The following is a 17,526-nucleotide window of genomic DNA, read 5'->3' on the forward strand; positions in this document are numbered from 1 at the left end:
GATTTTGATCTGTCCATGTCCTCAGTTAACTCACTAGGTCAAGCCACCCTGGGAAAGGCAATGTGTATATTCAGTGTTCTGATTGCAACAGTAGTGTCTTCACAAAACACCTCCATGGACATGCCTGCATGTCTGACCAAATCCCAGAGCACTTTGTGGCCAGTCAAGTTGACACATAGCTTTATCCACCACAGCAGCTTAGAAAAATAGGGGCTTAATACTTCACAGAAAATCATGGTAGGTGACTGATTTGTTATGTTGTGAGAAGCCCAGGCTCATTCTCTCTGTTTTTCCATCTATACTCTCATACTTGTGCTGGCTGACATACGGACACAGACAGCTATTGGTCCTTCAAGCTTCTACTCTTATCTAAGTAAGAAAAGAAAGGAATTGTCTCAGTCACTGTTCTGTTGCTATGAAGAGACACCATGACCAAGGCAGCCATTATAAAGGAAGACATTTAATTAGGGGCTTGCTTAGCATTTCAGAGGCTTAGTCCATTATTATCATGGCAGAGAGCATGGCACCTTGCAGGCAGATGCTGGAGCAATATCTGAGAACTACATCCTGATCCACAAGCAGAGAGAGGGAGACTGAACCTGATGTGGGCTTTTGAAACCTCAAAGTCAATGACACACTTCTTCTAACAAGGCTACAACCCCTAATCTTTGTAATCCTTTCAAACAGTTACAATCCCTGGTAACCAAGCATTCAATTGTATGAGTGTATGGGAGCCTCTCTTATTCAAACCACCACAGAAGGACAGAGCTCTGTCTCTGAACCTTTGCCTTGATATTTGTGTAGGAATATGCTCTCTGTTCACTTCTGCCGGAATCTTACTGTGAGTACCATATCACAGGACTAACTTCTGCAAGAGGTCCACATGAGGAATCTGGAAATGGGCTCAGAGTTTTTCAGCTTTTGTAGAGGAAAGCATTTACGAATGGCTGAAGGGCATATGCTAGAGTTATTCCTCCCACTTGCTAAGTAGAATCCAGGTATTGATTCATAAAGTATTTAAAAAACAAAACAAAACTTTCTTTTCAGCAAGTTTTGATTACCTATTTGGATCTCAGTCTTTCTGTGTGCTGTTTTGTTATCATGTGCTGGTTTGTTTGTTTTCTTCAAGGCTGAGACTTCAATTCTGAGTCTTGCATATACCAGGTAAATGTTCTATTGTTCAACTATATTCTCAGCCTTTATTTTTGATTCTTTGAAAAATGAAATCTTAGGGCTGGAGAAATAGCTCAGCAATTAAGAGCACTGGCTGCTCTTGAAAAGGACCCAGATTAAATTCCCAGCACCCACATAGTGGCTCACAACTGTCTGTAACTCCAGTTCCAGTAGATCTAATACCTTTTTCTGACTTCCACAAGCATCAGACACTCACATGGTGTGCATGCACGCACATACACACACACACATACAACACACACACACACACACATACACACACACACAGGCAAAACACACATAAAATAAATATATCTAAAAAAACTTTAATGAGATTTTATTTTATTTTGAAGGTGTATCTGGAAATGATTGTTTGTTTTTGTCCGTGTGTGTATATATGCTTGTGAATGACCAAGGTTGATGTCAGGTGTGGGCCTCATATTGCTATTTATCTTATTTTGTGAGACAGGATCTCCTATTGAATCTAGAGCTAGAAGGATAGATTGGCTACCCAGCAAGTCCAGGGATCCTTCTGTCAGTGCCTCCCCAGCACTGGATTATACGTGTGCTTTGCTGCATCGGGCTTTTTTATATGGGTTCTGGGATTAAACTCAAGGTTCTATACTTGCACATAGCATTTTAAAAACTAAGCCATTCTTTAGACCCAATTTTTAAAAAATTTTATTTAAATTCATTTCAAGTATTTCATCCTCACTTACATTTTACATTTTAAAGATCTGTGATTATATTAATATGTGTTGTATAGTTTATTTTTTCCTTTTTAGACATTTTACAGAGTTTTTAAATAACTTTTATCTGTAATACATATTTATTAGTAATATGTTTTGATGATTTGTCTTTTTATTTAAAAATCTTATAAAGTATTGTCATTTTACTAAAATACTTTATTGCATTTTTTTGGATATTTTTATTATCAAATACATTCAGCATGAATATATTTGTTGAACACAATGATATCATCAATCATCTATAAAAACTTAAAGTATGGTTGATCCTATAAATTCTTGCTTTATAGAAAGAAGAATTAGACATGGCCTTGACTTTTGATAAGCACATACTAGTGATGCTGTTTAAGGTGCTTGGCTACAGTACAACCCAGGAAGGACTGTAGAGGAAGGGCATCTCCAATGCTACCTATCTGGTTGCAGGTTTGTAGGAAGAGCCATCTGACTGAACCTGAAACAAAATGTCCAACTATTATCACTTCGAGGGTCCATGCTGGAGAAGGAGGCACCTTCTGTTGAGTAAGAAGTCCGTGTGTGCCATGGAGTAGAGTGGGACTTGTGGGGAACGGCAGGTGCTGAGGAAAGAATGAAACCATGGTCACATTTCAGAAGATGTTTCTCAGCACAGCTTTGGACCTTCCTTTCTGATAGGGAGAGCAAGTGAAGAGGTCTCTACATAGGATAGATGGGAAATACAGACTGAAATGGGATGTCATGAACTATACTACTGTCTTAGTCCATACAAAAGGATAATCAATATTTCACAAATCCATTTCTCTACAAGATGGAACATGTGTGTGTGTGTGTGTGAGAAAAACTTTCCATGGCCAGTAGGGCTTAGGAAATGCTTAGTGAATCAGGATTCCCAATTCTGTTACTTCTCAGTGCCTATGAAAGACTAGTGTATGTGCAAATCCCCCAGTAGGGAAATAGGCCCCAACTTAACCAGGTGTCTTCTCTCTTCACCTGATAAGCTTTCTTAGGGTCATACCCAGTAGATTATTCATTGAAAACAGAGCTCTGGTGTTTCCTTTTTAAGTGCTTAATTGATGCTTTCTTTCATATTTATTTTCAAGTCTCTCTCTTCCTCTCTCATTCTGCAAGCATATAAAATGTGAGTGTGTATGTATACATTCACCTGTGGGAGTGTAGGTGCATATGTGCTATGACTTGCATGTGCATGTCAGAGTTCATCTTTTCTTTCCATCTTGTTTGGGACATATTCCCTTTATTACTTACCTCTATGCAAGCCAAACTAGCTGGGCTGTTAGCTTTTGGAGATTCTCCTGTCTCTGCCTCCCATAGGAGAATTGGAATTGCGAACACATACTGCTATGTCAGGCTTTGTATGGGTTCTGGGGTTTTGAATTAAGGTCTTCATGTTTGGATAGGTAAAGCTTTACTCATTGAGTTATCTCCCCAGCTCTATTCAGTTTTTATTTTAAATTCAGTGAATAATGAGTGTTAAAATTTTCAAATGTCTTCACTTGATGTTAGCCAAAAAACCAAGAAGTACCACATGCTATGAGTTGTAAGGTCAATTCTGTGGTAAGAAGACATGGGCTTTTTTAAGGGTAATTTCCAATAGAAATTTAGGCTGTTACTAAATGAAATGACAGTGGTCTGAGTTAATCATTATCTGTTTGTCTGTCCATTACCAGCCTATCTACCATCAATCATCAATCTAGCTATCATCTATCTATCTATCTATCTATCTATCTATCTGTCTGTCTGTCTGTCTGTCTGTCTGTCTGCCTGCCTGTCTGTCTGTCTTTCTGTCTGTCTGTCTATCTCTAATCTATCTATCATCTGCCTATCTACCATTACCTATCTATCTCTCTATTGTCTATCATTGATTTACCCATGGTCTTGCTATTTAACACAAATAGGTCTTCTGCCTGACTTCCTAGTCCCCTCCCTGGGATTACAGGCCTGTATTAATACACTCAGTTAACCGATATTGAGGTGCCCTTCAGTCTAATTAATTAGTTACAGGGTTTTTCTGTTATAGCTGACAGAAAATAGTGGATAGTTGATTATACAGGACATTTCTTTGGCTAAGGTTATAGTTGACACCAGCCAAATGATTTTGGTGTCTCATATCTTTATCACTTTCATCATCATTATTAAATAAACCATATACATTGATAATTTATTATTCTAAGTCTTCATTTTGATTAATACTGCTACAGATATGTTATATTAGAAGAAAAAATGAGAGGGGAACCAAATTAATTTGATGAAACAAGTATAAATAAACAAAACTGTATGAGAAACAAAATCAAATAGAAAACGTTTTGTGATGTTGAGTTTGAGTTACAAATTACATTAAAAAATTAATATTTATGTCAGACTTTTAAATGTCAAAATGTGAAGTGTAAAATTTTGGCTATTTAAAAATTTTCTTTTGTCTCACAAGGAGCTACTTCATGTTTTCCTTGAATCTTCTCTGTATTTTTGTATTTTAGAGAAAGAAGCTAGAAGTTGTTCCTATGTGCTATGGACATTAAAACTCAGAGTTGCTTTTTTCCTCTTAGCATCCTGACCATCTTCCTTCTTTTCACACTCTGGACAAATTGGCTGCCCTGTTCTGTTTGGGAAGACAATTGTCTCCAAACCTCTGCTTGTAAACTGTCTCCTCACTGGGGTCTGTAGAGCTTAAGATACTGATCATTTCTGTTGGGAACACACCCCAATGTAGCTTTTTTCCTTGTGGAATAGATTTAGGAGTCTGACTTTTTCTGCCTCTTTTCTACCCTTTCAACTGAACTGCAGAAGTTGAGAATAGAAAGTGACCCCCATCCCTACCCCACTTCTCTCCTGGGCAGGTCTTTTGTTCTTAACTCAGGAGAGAGAGACTGTTTTGGTTATTTCCTTTGTGAAATTACATTGTTGAAACTTTAGTGCTTTTGTGTAGTTAATGACAGTATAAAAGTCTTAAATGAAATTTCTTTTACTATTGTTAATGACAGTTTAAAAGTCTGAGATGAATTTACTTTTAAGGTGCTAGATCTAAAAAAAAAATGCAATAAAGCCAATTGTAATTATTCCAAGAGAGTTACTTTCAAATTACTTTTTAAAGCCAAACAAGACCTTCTGCTAAACAGAGAAAGTATTTCTTTAATAGCATCTCTAATAAACACATTTTTAGAAGTTCAGACACAAGAGCCTGCAGCTTCAAAAACTCAGTCTGCATGCCATTCTCATGGTCAGATCCTTTCTTCAGAAACAGTCCAAGCTCCAAGTGATCTGAATGTATTAGTCTATGTGTTATTTGCACCTGCAAAACTCAACATTTTCCTCCTGGAGACAAGTCCATCCTCCTATCATGTGCTTTCCATATCAGCAGGCAACTGCTCTCTAGGACTGCTGTGAGCCCTGAACATTCAAAATCCTCATCAATGTAAAGAGCTGGTGTCTTTAGAAAGAGCTAGTCAAAGTGATTAGCTTTAAAGACATTAGATGCATGTGTGGAAATTAGGTGGGAAATTTCAAACTTACTTGCTTAAACATGGCATGTATTTTATGGAGATATGTGGAAACTATTCAGGTGTCTTCAAATTATATCACTTTTGTAAGATGCACAAGAAATTTAATGAGATTTGAGGGCCTGATTGTAGCTTTCAAATTTCATTTTTATATGTTTATTTTAAGTTTTGTGTGTATTATCATAAATCTTATAAACTAGGTATACAGAAACACAATTTTTCAATGAGAGAAAAATACCAAGATTCTCTCCTTTAAAATCTGGAACTTTCAGCTTGATTTTTATAAATGGATGTTTTACTTGCATATAATCCAAAAATTATGAAATCTATCTCCAGGTTGCTTAATGCTGTCATTTTGATATGTTCACAGGGTTGTGCAACCACTATCACTAATTTTATAACATTTTCATTATCACCCCAAAGAAACTTTGTACCCACTAGTATTTACTCACATTGCCCTCTTATCCACCATTCAAAAGCAAACTATATTGTATTTTCTACCTTCATAGACTTGTTTGCTCTGGTCATGTCATATAAGTAGAATCTTACAACATGTGTTTATTTGGATCTTCTCTCAATTAGGATAATGTTTCCAAAGTTCATCTTTATTGCAACATGTACTAAAATATCATTTTAAATGGTTGGATAATATTCCACAGTGTGGACATACCACATGTTATTTACCCATGGATATTAGGTTTATCTACCAAGTGCTTTTTGACTGTTAAGAATAATGATTCTATATGCTGTATAAAAAAATCTATATTCAATACAAAGTAAAGTCCAGATTATTGTTAAAACCTAAATGAAAAACAAAGAAGAATGCTGCTGTGAAAATTTTGAGTGGATGGGTTTTTTGGTTCTCTTGGGTATATATAGAAGCATTGAGTCATATGGTGTATTAGTGTTTTTTCTTGGCACTGGGACAAAATAACTGACCAAAGCACCTTCAGGAATATTCAGGGAAGGCATGCTGGAACTCATGAAGACAAGAGCTTATAGGAGGAAGTCCTCTCTTGTCTGCCAGATCAGGAGGCAGTAAGATTGGACTTGAGCCTTACGTGGGTATCACCTCCAAGGACTATCCACAGTGATCCACTGAGCTGTATAACCACAGTCCCAAAGCTTCCACAACCTCCTGCGATAGCACCACAAGCTGGGGCCCAAGTATTCACAGATACTTTAAGGAACTGTAAATTGTTTCCCAAAATAGGTTGCCATTTACCTCCCTGCCACAGCAGTGAGTATTCCACCTTCCCCACATCCTCCCCAGGACTTGTTTCCATCTGTCTTTTCCCTCAAAGCTGCTGCTTTAGTGAGTGTAAGGTAGCATTTCCTCATGGTTATGAATCGTATTCCCCTGTTGACATTGTGGAGTTGTTGGAACATTGTATATGTGTTAAACACTGTACATTTGATTTTAGCATCTTGATCATATTAATTTTCTGAGTTATTCAGAGTTTCAGTCACCATTATAGATACCTGAGATGGGTTTTAAAAAGAAAAGAATTATTTTTGGCTCCTAGTTTTATGGTTTTAGTCCAAGATTGGCTGTAACCATTGCTTTATGGTGAAACTATATCAGATTTATTATTATGGAGGATGGAGGAGCACATTACAGAGACTCTCACTATGTGGCTGCCATGACACAGAGAATGTCTGTGGTAAAGGGCTTACTTCTCTTTAATTTTATATGGTCCCCCAGCTTTTGTGTGATACTGTTTACATTCAGATCTCATACTCAGAAGTGCACTTTATTAACCTTTTAGGTATCTCTTCAAGCAAGTTGAAAACTTACTATCATAGAGACTGAGGATATGTCTCAGGGGGTCAAAATGCTTGCCCTGAGAGTATAAGGATCAGAGCTTGTATTCCCAGGACCCATATAAAAGCTGGATAAATGCAGCCTTCCCACCTGTTATCCTAGAACCTCAGGGGACAGACAGGTGACCTTCTGGTGTATGCTAGCTAGATTAGATGAGTCAGCAAGTTTTGGATTCTTCATCAAGAGATCTTGACTCAGTAAAAAGGCAAAGAACACTAGATAAAAATACCTAATATCAACTTCTGACCTCCATGTGTACATATAAATACATGCACTTGTACAGTTGTATACCCACATCCATGTGTGCCCACACATGTGGATCCACATATGCAGACATGAATATATACAGATGAACCATCACAGATAATTGTCTCTTTAGTGCCATAAATGTAATATATTTCCTTTTCTTCTGAAAAAATAATCAGTATTTCTTCATAGTAACACAAATATTTGTTGGTTGTTTCACTGTTTTTTCTATGTAACTTTCTATACCATCACATGGTTGTATATTCTGTGCTTTGTGTTTGTATGGATAGAGGGGGACCAGTGCTAGGCAGGAACTATAGAGCTGAAAGAATCCGAATCCGGTTTCTTGTCACAAATGTGAATCTTGTCTATAACCTTGATGGGTTTCGGAGGGTTTACTTTTACATGTGTTTTTTTTTTTTTTTTTTTTTTTTTTTGGTTACTCTTGGTTATGACAGTATTGTTACTATCTGGAAGAGATTATGCCAATTTGCCACTTTAGAATTGTTCAAACTATAAAATGTAGCCTTTTAAATGTCATAATTATTAAACTTAGATTTGTGCAGCTTTATCAAAATTAAAAGTTTTATTTATATAAAAAGCAAGTGTTTCTACTCCACACATGCATCAGTAAAAGTCTGGGTCAATATATAAGGGCTTTGGATAAGTTTTCACTTTTAAAGTAATCTGGTGGTGCATTTTCTCAAGTCCTCACACAGGTATTCAGGAATATCAAGATGGTGTGCCCAAGATTCCAACAGCCTGTATCACAGTGGAAGACGCAGAAATGATGTCACGAATGGCTTCTCGTGGGAACAAAATTGTCATTCATCTGGAGATGGGAGCAAAGACCTACCCTGATACTGATTCCTTCAACACTGTAGCGGAGATCACCGGCAGCAAGTATCCAGAGCAAGTGAGTGAAGGAGGAGGACATGGTTTCTGGCAGAGGACATTCTGGTCAGGCGGCCATTTTTAGAATAGTTAGAAAGAGAGAACATGAATCTGTTGAGATGGTCCTCATAGACTCATTAAAGCCTGAAGCTTCATATATTTTCCCCCATTAAAATGTTCACCACACTAATGAATGGAAGACAAATTCAAGGGCAGAATAGGACCCATAGTGTGGAAAGTCAGTCTGAACAGAAGAGAAATTTGTATGTATCCCTTTAGAGCTAGAAATCATGCCAACAATTGACACTGTGTTAATTTTATAAATATTTTAAAAACCATTTCAAAGTACAATAATATAGAATCTAGTTTTTTCATTATGAATCAAGGAAACTAACTTATATAGAAACCCGCTTGTCTAGGTCTGCACACAGCTACAATGTGTCTGGCAAAGGACTCAAGCTCAGAGAAATACAAATTCTAACCAAGCTTTAGTCTACAGTTCAAGTGAGGATACCAGATTTCATGTATATTTCAAATGATTTTAGAAGCAGATCTATGCTAGTCAAATGCTAAATAATGGGCTATTTAGTTTCTGGGCTTTAGAGAACTTATCTCCAAAGAAACTGGCATGTCACTGATCTTTATAAAGATGTGTCACTAGCAGAATTAGTGTGAGAAGTAGATGAGATGGTGTCCATCAGATAGCTTGTATGTGTTGGGCTCATCATAGGCACCCACTGAATTTACATTTACTTAATATAATACAAAATACGCAAAAATGTTTTGTAGACATTCTGGTATAAATCTTTATTAGTAGCAACTATAATTCTGAAAATGCAACTTAAGTTATTCCAAATTTCAGATTTGTATTCTTGTGACAGAGTCAGTGAGGTGAAGGAAAGGTTATGCCTGGTGATGGAGAAATGAGATTCCTGCACAGGTCTGGATGTTGCATGTCTGTGCTCCAATAAAGACTTCTTTAAGGCTAGGACCCTTTCTTTGCTTCTCAGATTCCAGAACCTGGGCATCATTACTTATGGTGCCATGACAAAAGCAAGATGTGTCACTAGTAGAATTAGTGTGAGAAGTAGATGAGAGTTAGCCTTAGAGAAACTGACTTTAAATGTTGAGAAAAGAGTCCTTTTGGGAAACTGGTCACAGCAGAATAGCCAAGAACCTGTACCCCAACTAAGAGTCATCAAGTCCCTTACACTCTAATCTTTACTGGAGTGTATTAGCAGCAGAATCTGAATCTCAGGGTCGCAGGGGGATTCTTCTGTAGCAGCCATGGTATGTCAGGCTCTGAGGCAGTGAGTTCTTGGGAGCCAGAAGCTGAGATAGATCTGGCTCTGGCAGCTCCCAGGAGGTCATGGGTATTTTCTAGCTGTGACAGCTGGAGCCTCTTTATGTAAATAATAAATTATCAATTTAAGTGTGTAGTAGAGTGAACTTTGAAAACATATGGAGTAAACATTACTCCAACCATGGCAGAGACTGTTTTTATCACACAAAGGCTCCCTTGGGCCTTCTTTGTAGTCTATTTCTTTATCTCTCTTCCCACTGGCAAGAAATGCTCTTCTACTTCCAATCATGGGGAGTGGAGGAAGCGCTAAGTAGTGAAGTTCTGAGTGAATGTTATTGACATTGCCATGTCAGGGAGCCTAGCCTCAGACCCATGGGAGTGACAAAATCCCTTCTGTAACCAAACGCAGAGCTTTCCGTCCTATAAGCCCGATTATACCTGGTGGTCACTTCCCAAATTACCACACAGAGGCTTATATTAATTATAAATGTTTGGCCAGTGGTTCAGGCTTTTTACTAACTAGCTCTTACATTTAAATTAACCCATTTCTATTAATTTATGTATCATCACATGGCCCATGGCTTACCAGTCCTTTGGCATCCTGTACCTTGGGCAGTTGGCTTGCATCTGCCCCAACTCTGTTCTTTTTTACCTCCAACTTTAGTTTGATTGTACTGCCTAATTTTATTCTGCCTCACCATTGGCAAAACAACTTTATTATCAACCAGTGAGAGCAACACATATTCACAGCATACAGAAGGACAATCCCTCAGTATTTTCCTTTTCATGTCTAATCAAAAAGGAAGGTTTTAACTTCAGCATAGTGAAATTACATATAACAAAACAGTTACCAAGAAAGAACTAAAGTTACAGTATCTAGTCTATTTGTGTTTGGCAAAAATCAGAAAAAAACTCAATTATCTTATCTTGGTGAGTTTAAAGTTTTATATCTAGTTTACATTTTATCATAACTAAGGGAAATTATAATTATAATTATCTAGTCTTCAACTATGTCCAGAAGGATGTAATGTTACCTAATGACAGTGACATCAGCTGTCTGGATAGTCACCCAAAGTTTTTCTCTAATGTTGGGGCATCCAACTTTGGCTTATAGACCTAGAATATTTAACAGACTTTTTTTTTTCAGAAGCAGGCAATTTTGAAGGACTGTCCTACCCTTCCTTGACAAAGTTCAGCAGTTGCTTTTCTTCATGTTCTGCTTGTCCAGGTTGCTAACTTACTGTTAGCAGTCAAGGCAAGGGCAGTTTCTTGCCCAATAGGCCAGTTTTGCCAAAAAGAAAACAAACTCCTTATGGAGTGTCTTCAGTGTCCATCATCCTCTCAAGAGTAAATTGGTACTGCCAGGAGCAGACATGCCTCACTGTCAGGAAAAGCCTTATATTATTAAAACATTTTAAATGCCACATTCTGTAGGTCTTTGAAGTGTTTGAAGATTACTTATCTAATTGAAATATATCTTTATATACCTAGAAAACCTAACTAATGTAAGTTTGACTATTATAGATGACTAACTATTAATCTGTATTTTTAATTATACATTACATTGTTAAATGAGCTACATAAACACAATGCCTTAAACAAGAGTGGAAATATACATACAGTATAACAAAACTGACTTTAAATTTGTACCAATAAACCAAAACCCATACCAATGTATAATATTTTGAGGTTAACAGTTGTTTTTTGGATTAAAGTAGATTCAATAATCTACCCTTTTTTCTATCACAATAATCTATTCTTTTCCCCATCATTTCCATGTCATATCCACCTTTCTTCTTTAGAAAGAGATTGACAATGATCAATAACAATTTATAACCAATCCCCTAAACAAAGACAAACATCCATAATCTATTTTTTGGGACCATGAACATAGTTCTCTAGACTACTTCCTGTTGGTTGTTGGGCACTGGTAATCTTTTTGGGACCATGAGAAAATTTAGGATAATTGTTAAGTCTTGGCTGTAGTATTTTGTGAGGCTGGATCATCTTAGCCAGTGGCCTTGAAGCTGTTCTGGATGCTGGATCATTTGGACCATTGCTTTCATTGGTGCCTGGTCTCCTTGATCTGAAAATATATAAACTTTTAAAGGTTATATACATCTCTGTATTAATACAAATATAAACTGTGCATTGAACATAAGCCAGTAAATGATAATTTTTTTAAATGTCTGAGCAGGTAAAATATACATTATGTATCTTGAAGTTACTTTAGGTTTATTTTCCCATGTCTGTAGTCAGGATTTCAGGGGGTCTTCCTCAATCAAACTTGATTATCTTTAACCCAGAAGGAATCTATAGCCTTTCATTTCCTGTGGAAATAAAAATATAACCTCTACTTCAAAGTAACACACTTTTTGACTTAAATTTTGGAGTTTAATTCAGGACCTTTTTTTTTTTTTTGGTTTTTCAAGACAGAGTTTCTCCATGTAGCTTTGGTGGCTATCCTGGATCTCACTCTGAAAACCAAGTGACTTTGAACTCATAAAGATCTGCCTGGCTCTGCCTCCCAAGTACTGAGATTAAAGGCGATACACCATTAAAGCCCGGCACTAATGCAGTACCTTTTATAATAAAATGTCTCTCAACAGTTAGCTCATTAGCAGTCAAAATATCCAAAGCAAACACAACATACATAATCCAGACTCTCTGTGTATTTTCCATCCTCACATGGTTCATTTCCTTTATATTACTTTACTCCCTTTTATAAGGACTTTTATTTTATTATTTTAAATCTATATTTTTAATCTAAGATTTTATATATTTTTCTCTTCTCTCTTCCACACCTACACACATCTTTTAAACATACTGTGACTTGTTTAGAGAACTTTTTGTCTGAATCTGTCCTTATTGTGTATCTCTAACCCTTTTTGTCTGTATGACCAGAAACCCTAAATCCACCATGCAGCATGCTTGTACTGTGGCTCATATAAGACTGCGGGAACCCACCATACTGTAGCTCAAGCCCACATGTCACAGCATCCCTGTGCCATGGCCTGCATGAAAGACACAACTAGGAAACTGTTATTGGCTCCATTTTTGTGTTCTTTTTTAAAGCTTTCTCAGGCTTTATGTGGATGTATGTGCAGCGTATTGGAACACCATATGTAACCAGACACAGATCTTTCTGTCCCATATTCCTGATTATACCTGCTGGTCACTTCCCAAATTACCACACAGAGGCTTATATTAATTATAAATGTTTGACCAATGGCTCAGGCTTATTACTAACTAGCTCTTACATTTAAATTAACCCATTTCTATTAATCTATGCATTGCCACATGGCCCATAGCTTACTGGTCCTTGGGCAGCTGACTTGCACCTTCTCCAACTCTGCCCTTCTTCATCTCTATCTTTAGTTTGATTGTACTGCCTAACCTCATTCTGCCTTACCATTGACCAAACAGCTTTATTATCAACCAATGAGCAACGCATATTCACAGCATATAGAAAGGCAATCCCTCAGCACACATCCCTACCTGGTGATGCACAGGAGAATGACAAAGCCTTCCTCTGGTCCATGTGAAGATTTTAATAGCATGTGCAGAAAATGTCCATGATATCTGTCTTCTCTTAGATATTTATGACCTGCTTTCTTACAGAGACTGCTCCTACTAAGATTAGCTAAGCCTGTCTCCTTGCTCTAGCTGTTTACCATAAACCCTTCCTCTTGTTTATCTGTATGTAATAATCCACCTCTTTGTTCAGCTGTATGCAGCAAACCCACCTCCCTGTTCAACTCTATATAATAATCATAAGGAGCTTCCAGGATACTTCATTTCCTCCATCAGAGAGCCTGATCCAACTGATCCCAGCTATTCTGCATGTTTAAGTGTTTGTCCTTTCTCCATCTCCTCACCACCCTAGTCAGATCCATTCCTGGACATGCCATGCCATGCTGGACATGATATCTAGCTACAGTTTTATGTCTTCTAGAATTTCACTTGCAAGTATACAATCTACCTGACTTCTCTCACTCAACAAAATACTTTTGGGACTTACTCATGTTTCAGCTGTTTCTTCTTTTATGTCACTGAATAGTGCTTATATAGATGTAAAACAATATGGCTATCTACCCAGCAATTGGTGGATATGTACTGATTTCTAGATTTTGACTATTGTGAGTAGAGTTTCTATGAATAATCCTGACCTAGTCTTCTTGTAGACTAGGTCTTCTTACATTTTCATTTCATTGCTAGTGTGGTCTGAGTTTTAAGCACAATGGACTCTATCAATGTGCTCCACTCTCTACATTTATCTTTTTCAGGTGGGTAGATGGGTGTTTTCAGAATCTCTCAGGACTAAGGCTGGGAAGATGGGTCACTGCGTTAAAGTGCTTGCGGTACATACATGGCTGACAACCTGAGTTCAGATTCCCAGAACATGTGTAGCAAGCCAGATGCAGTTGAATGGATCTGTAAGTTCAACAACTCTGAGGTGAAATGGGGGGCTGAGACAGAGAATCCATAAGTTTGCCAAGCAGCTGGCCTAGGGTAGAAAGAACAGCATCAGAAACAAGAGAAACACTGTCTCAGCAAGGTGAGGGCAAGAGCCTGTCCCCAAATGTCACCCTCTGTCCTCTACAGGTGTCGTGTGTGTGTGTGTGTGTGTGTGTGTGTGTGTGTGTGTGTGTGTTCTCAAAACTTAAGATAAAAAGTCCATGTCTACTATAGCACTATCTTGAGTTGGTCATAAATACCTTATTAATGTACAAAATAAGTTAATAGAAGTTCCCCAATAAAATCACCAACAAAAAAGTAACAGCATACCTTCCACAGAAGAAATATATCTTTCTTATATTTCTTTAGTAGAATTTAGTCTTTATGACTACATTTTGGGAAAAGTGTTCCTTATAACTTGCCTAGTACCATTTTGAAGGCCAGCATGTCAGCCCAAATTAGATTGGTTAAATTTGTTAATGAGCCTGGGTAAACCCTAACCTCTTATCCATGTCTCCCCAAAAGCATCCTCTGATGGCTCCCCTCATCCCAGTGTGCTGTGTCACTGTTAAGGGGCTATTTTTCACTAAAGCTTGCAAGCACCTAAAGTTGCCTCTATATTTCATTTATTTACTTTTCATTTTATTTAATTCCTATCCTAAGGCTGATCACACAGTAGCTTCTCAACCTGTATTTGTTTTAATTCAAATTAAGAGAGTAAGTAAAGAAGGAAATGGGTGTGAGTATTTTCTTAATTTTCATCTTTAAATCTAGAAAATGTCTGTCTTTTCAGAACACTGTGATTGTCTTGGTTTATCTGTACTCCATAGTATGCCGGATATCCTTGGATGTAGCTCAATGTGTTCAAGCCTGAACACATCGACTCCCCGTCTTTCATTCCTTGCCCCAGTTTCTTGCGTCTGTTGAATGAACTATATCCACCTTTCAGCATAGGTATAAGCCTTTCCACTGCTTTTCTCTGTTAAAAAAGGCATTTGATTTTTAAGTGTGTGTGTGTGTGTGTGGTGTGTGTGTGTGTGTGTGTGTGTGTGTGTGTGTGTGTGTGCAGGTGTGTGAAATGGATGTGGGTGCCTTTGGAGGCCAGTAGAGGGTGTCTGATACCTTGGAGCTGGAGTTAATAAGCAGTTGTGAATTTCTCAGTGCTGAAAACCAAATTCAGGTCCTGTATAAAAACAGTGTGGACTCTTAACCACCCACCCATCTTTCCCAACTTTAGGCTCCTTTCCAGTCCCTCCTTTTTACCAATGTTTTATAGTCAGGCACAGCATTCTATTCAATCTACATTCAATGTATTTTAACTATGTTGACATAGCCTCTTCCCACCTTTCCTTTGCACTTTCACTGTCCTCTTCCAAACCCTTACCCATTTCTTTCCTGACTTCTTCTTCCAGCCTCTCCCAACCTCCTTTTCTTTTCACTGATGCTCAATGCTGCACATAATTGACAATGATCACAAACATGGTGTTTATTGCTCTTAGGCATATCTCTTCTACTCCTTATTAGACAAAAGTCGTGATAAAGGTAAATGCTACAGGGCATGATCAGAAGTATTTGAAATGCATATACCAAGAAATGGAGAATAAAGGAAATGTTAGAAGACATAATTAGTTTTACTAAGAACTGTCCCTTCATAGCCCAGTGAAGAAAGTCTGCTCCTCTAAATTCTGGCAAACCTTTCTAAAACCATCCCACTTTTTATTTCATTATTGTTAGTGCTGACAATGACACAAATATTGGTTTTGATAGATTATGTCTGGGCATATCCTTGCTGCATTGCAGCATAGCACAATAAAGTATAGTGGTGCTAACTAATTGTAAGGAAACGGTTGTGGAAATCTCAGTCAGATAAGAGAGTATCTGGAATCTACTGTTATTCTGTTTTCAGATTGGACATGCAGGATGACTTGAGGGTAGGCCATGGGGAAGAAGATGGACTCATAAGAATTAGCTAACAGTTTCCAGGAATAGCACCCACCCACCTACCAACCCCCCTACATTTCAATGTGTGTGCATAGAACCTTTGTAAAATAAGTAGTTTGCATATATAAAGAATCATTTTTTTTTGTTTTTGTTTTTTTTTGCAAAAGTCATGGATAAAGTGTATTAATTTCACCTCTGCCAAAGTGTGTGTGTGTGTGTGTGTGTGTGTGTGTGTGTGTGTGTGTATAATTGATGTAACAGGACACTTCAGAACTCTATTGCATAATTCAAGAGGGATTACCACAAAATTTTCCAAATGCCAATAATTTGAATATGTTTTATTTGACATGTATGTAAAATTAGCAGAATAGGGGTCTGATACAAGTCCTACCCACTGAGGCAATTTTAGCTGATTGAAGCACAAAATTCTATCTCTACTTTTATTTTGTCATAAACTGACATCTCTATGATTTAGACATTTTACTTGATTCAACAAATCTTGGAGGAGGTATATGTCACTAGAAAAACAGTCCTCTGGAAGTTATGAAAGTAGCCTCTGAATATCTTCATTATCAACAGAACAGTTTGTCTGGTTTCCATCACTGAAATAATTAACTCATAAGGAGAAAAGGTATGCTTTGAAGCTCCCAAGTGAGCAGACCCATCATTTTGAGTCTCTGGTTAGAATGCTAAATGTCAACAATGGGGAGACTGGTAGATCAGAAAGCTTACTGTAGCACAATTTCTAATTGGTCTTAATAATAAAAACCTGGAGTTAGATATCGGGGTAAATTCTGAAAGATCAGAGAAGCAAAGCAGTCAGCCACTAGAGAGACTTTCTCTAGGAATCCCAGGTCAAAAAGGGGCAAGCTCCTGTCTCTTCCCACCCAGCCATATTAATTTCTGTCTCTACCTCTCCAATTCTGGTGTTAAAGGAGTATGTCTCCCAAGTACTGGGATCAAAGGCATGAGATTCCAAGTGCTGGGATTAAAGGTGTGTACTACCACTGCCTGGCCTCTATGGTTAACTAATGGCTACCTCTGCACTCTGATCTTCAGGCAAGCTTTATTTGTTAGAGCACAAGCAAAATATCACCACAGCTTACTCATCATTAGGGACGAAAGGAGAGAGAAGAAAGCGACTACGCTCCCAAATTACATTCCATAGGCATGACCCCCTCTCTTTCTCCACTTTGACATCTGCCTCCATAATACAACTCCCAAAGCTTCCACCACAACCCACTAGTGCCATCCTGGGAAGTCTTCACAGTCTTTGGGGGAACATTCAAGATCCAAGTGTCATAGTATCTCTAAAGCTCTCTCTTGCGTGACTGACTATAATAGAATGAGAATGAGAACACTGCGGTTTCTGAACTACAGTAGAAATGTTACTTCAATTCCCATTTGCTTATGAATTATTTTGTGTTTGAACGTTCATAGGAAATATGTCAC

At 37.6% G+C, this 17,526-nt stretch overlaps 1 protein-coding gene across 3 annotated transcripts in view; it reads left to right on the forward strand.

Moving 5' to 3' along the window:
- Positions 1 to 17,526, forward strand: part of Cpq (carboxypeptidase Q) — a 434,594-nt gene that overhangs the window by 158,940 nt on the left and 258,128 nt on the right. For all 3 annotated transcript variants that reach the window (XM_028893764.2, XM_028893762.2, XM_037197721.1), the window contains exon 4: positions 8,187 to 8,394. In XM_028893764.2, coding sequence (XP_028749597.1) covers positions 8,187 to 8,394 — 208 coding nt within the window. The remainder of the gene's footprint in view (positions 1 to 8,186; positions 8,395 to 17,526) is intronic.

Source organism: Peromyscus leucopus, chromosome 20, assembly GCF_004664715.2.
Source record: "Peromyscus leucopus breed LL Stock chromosome 20, UCI_PerLeu_2.1, whole genome shotgun sequence".
Lineage (NCBI taxonomy): Eukaryota > Metazoa > Chordata > Mammalia > Rodentia > Cricetidae > Peromyscus > Peromyscus leucopus.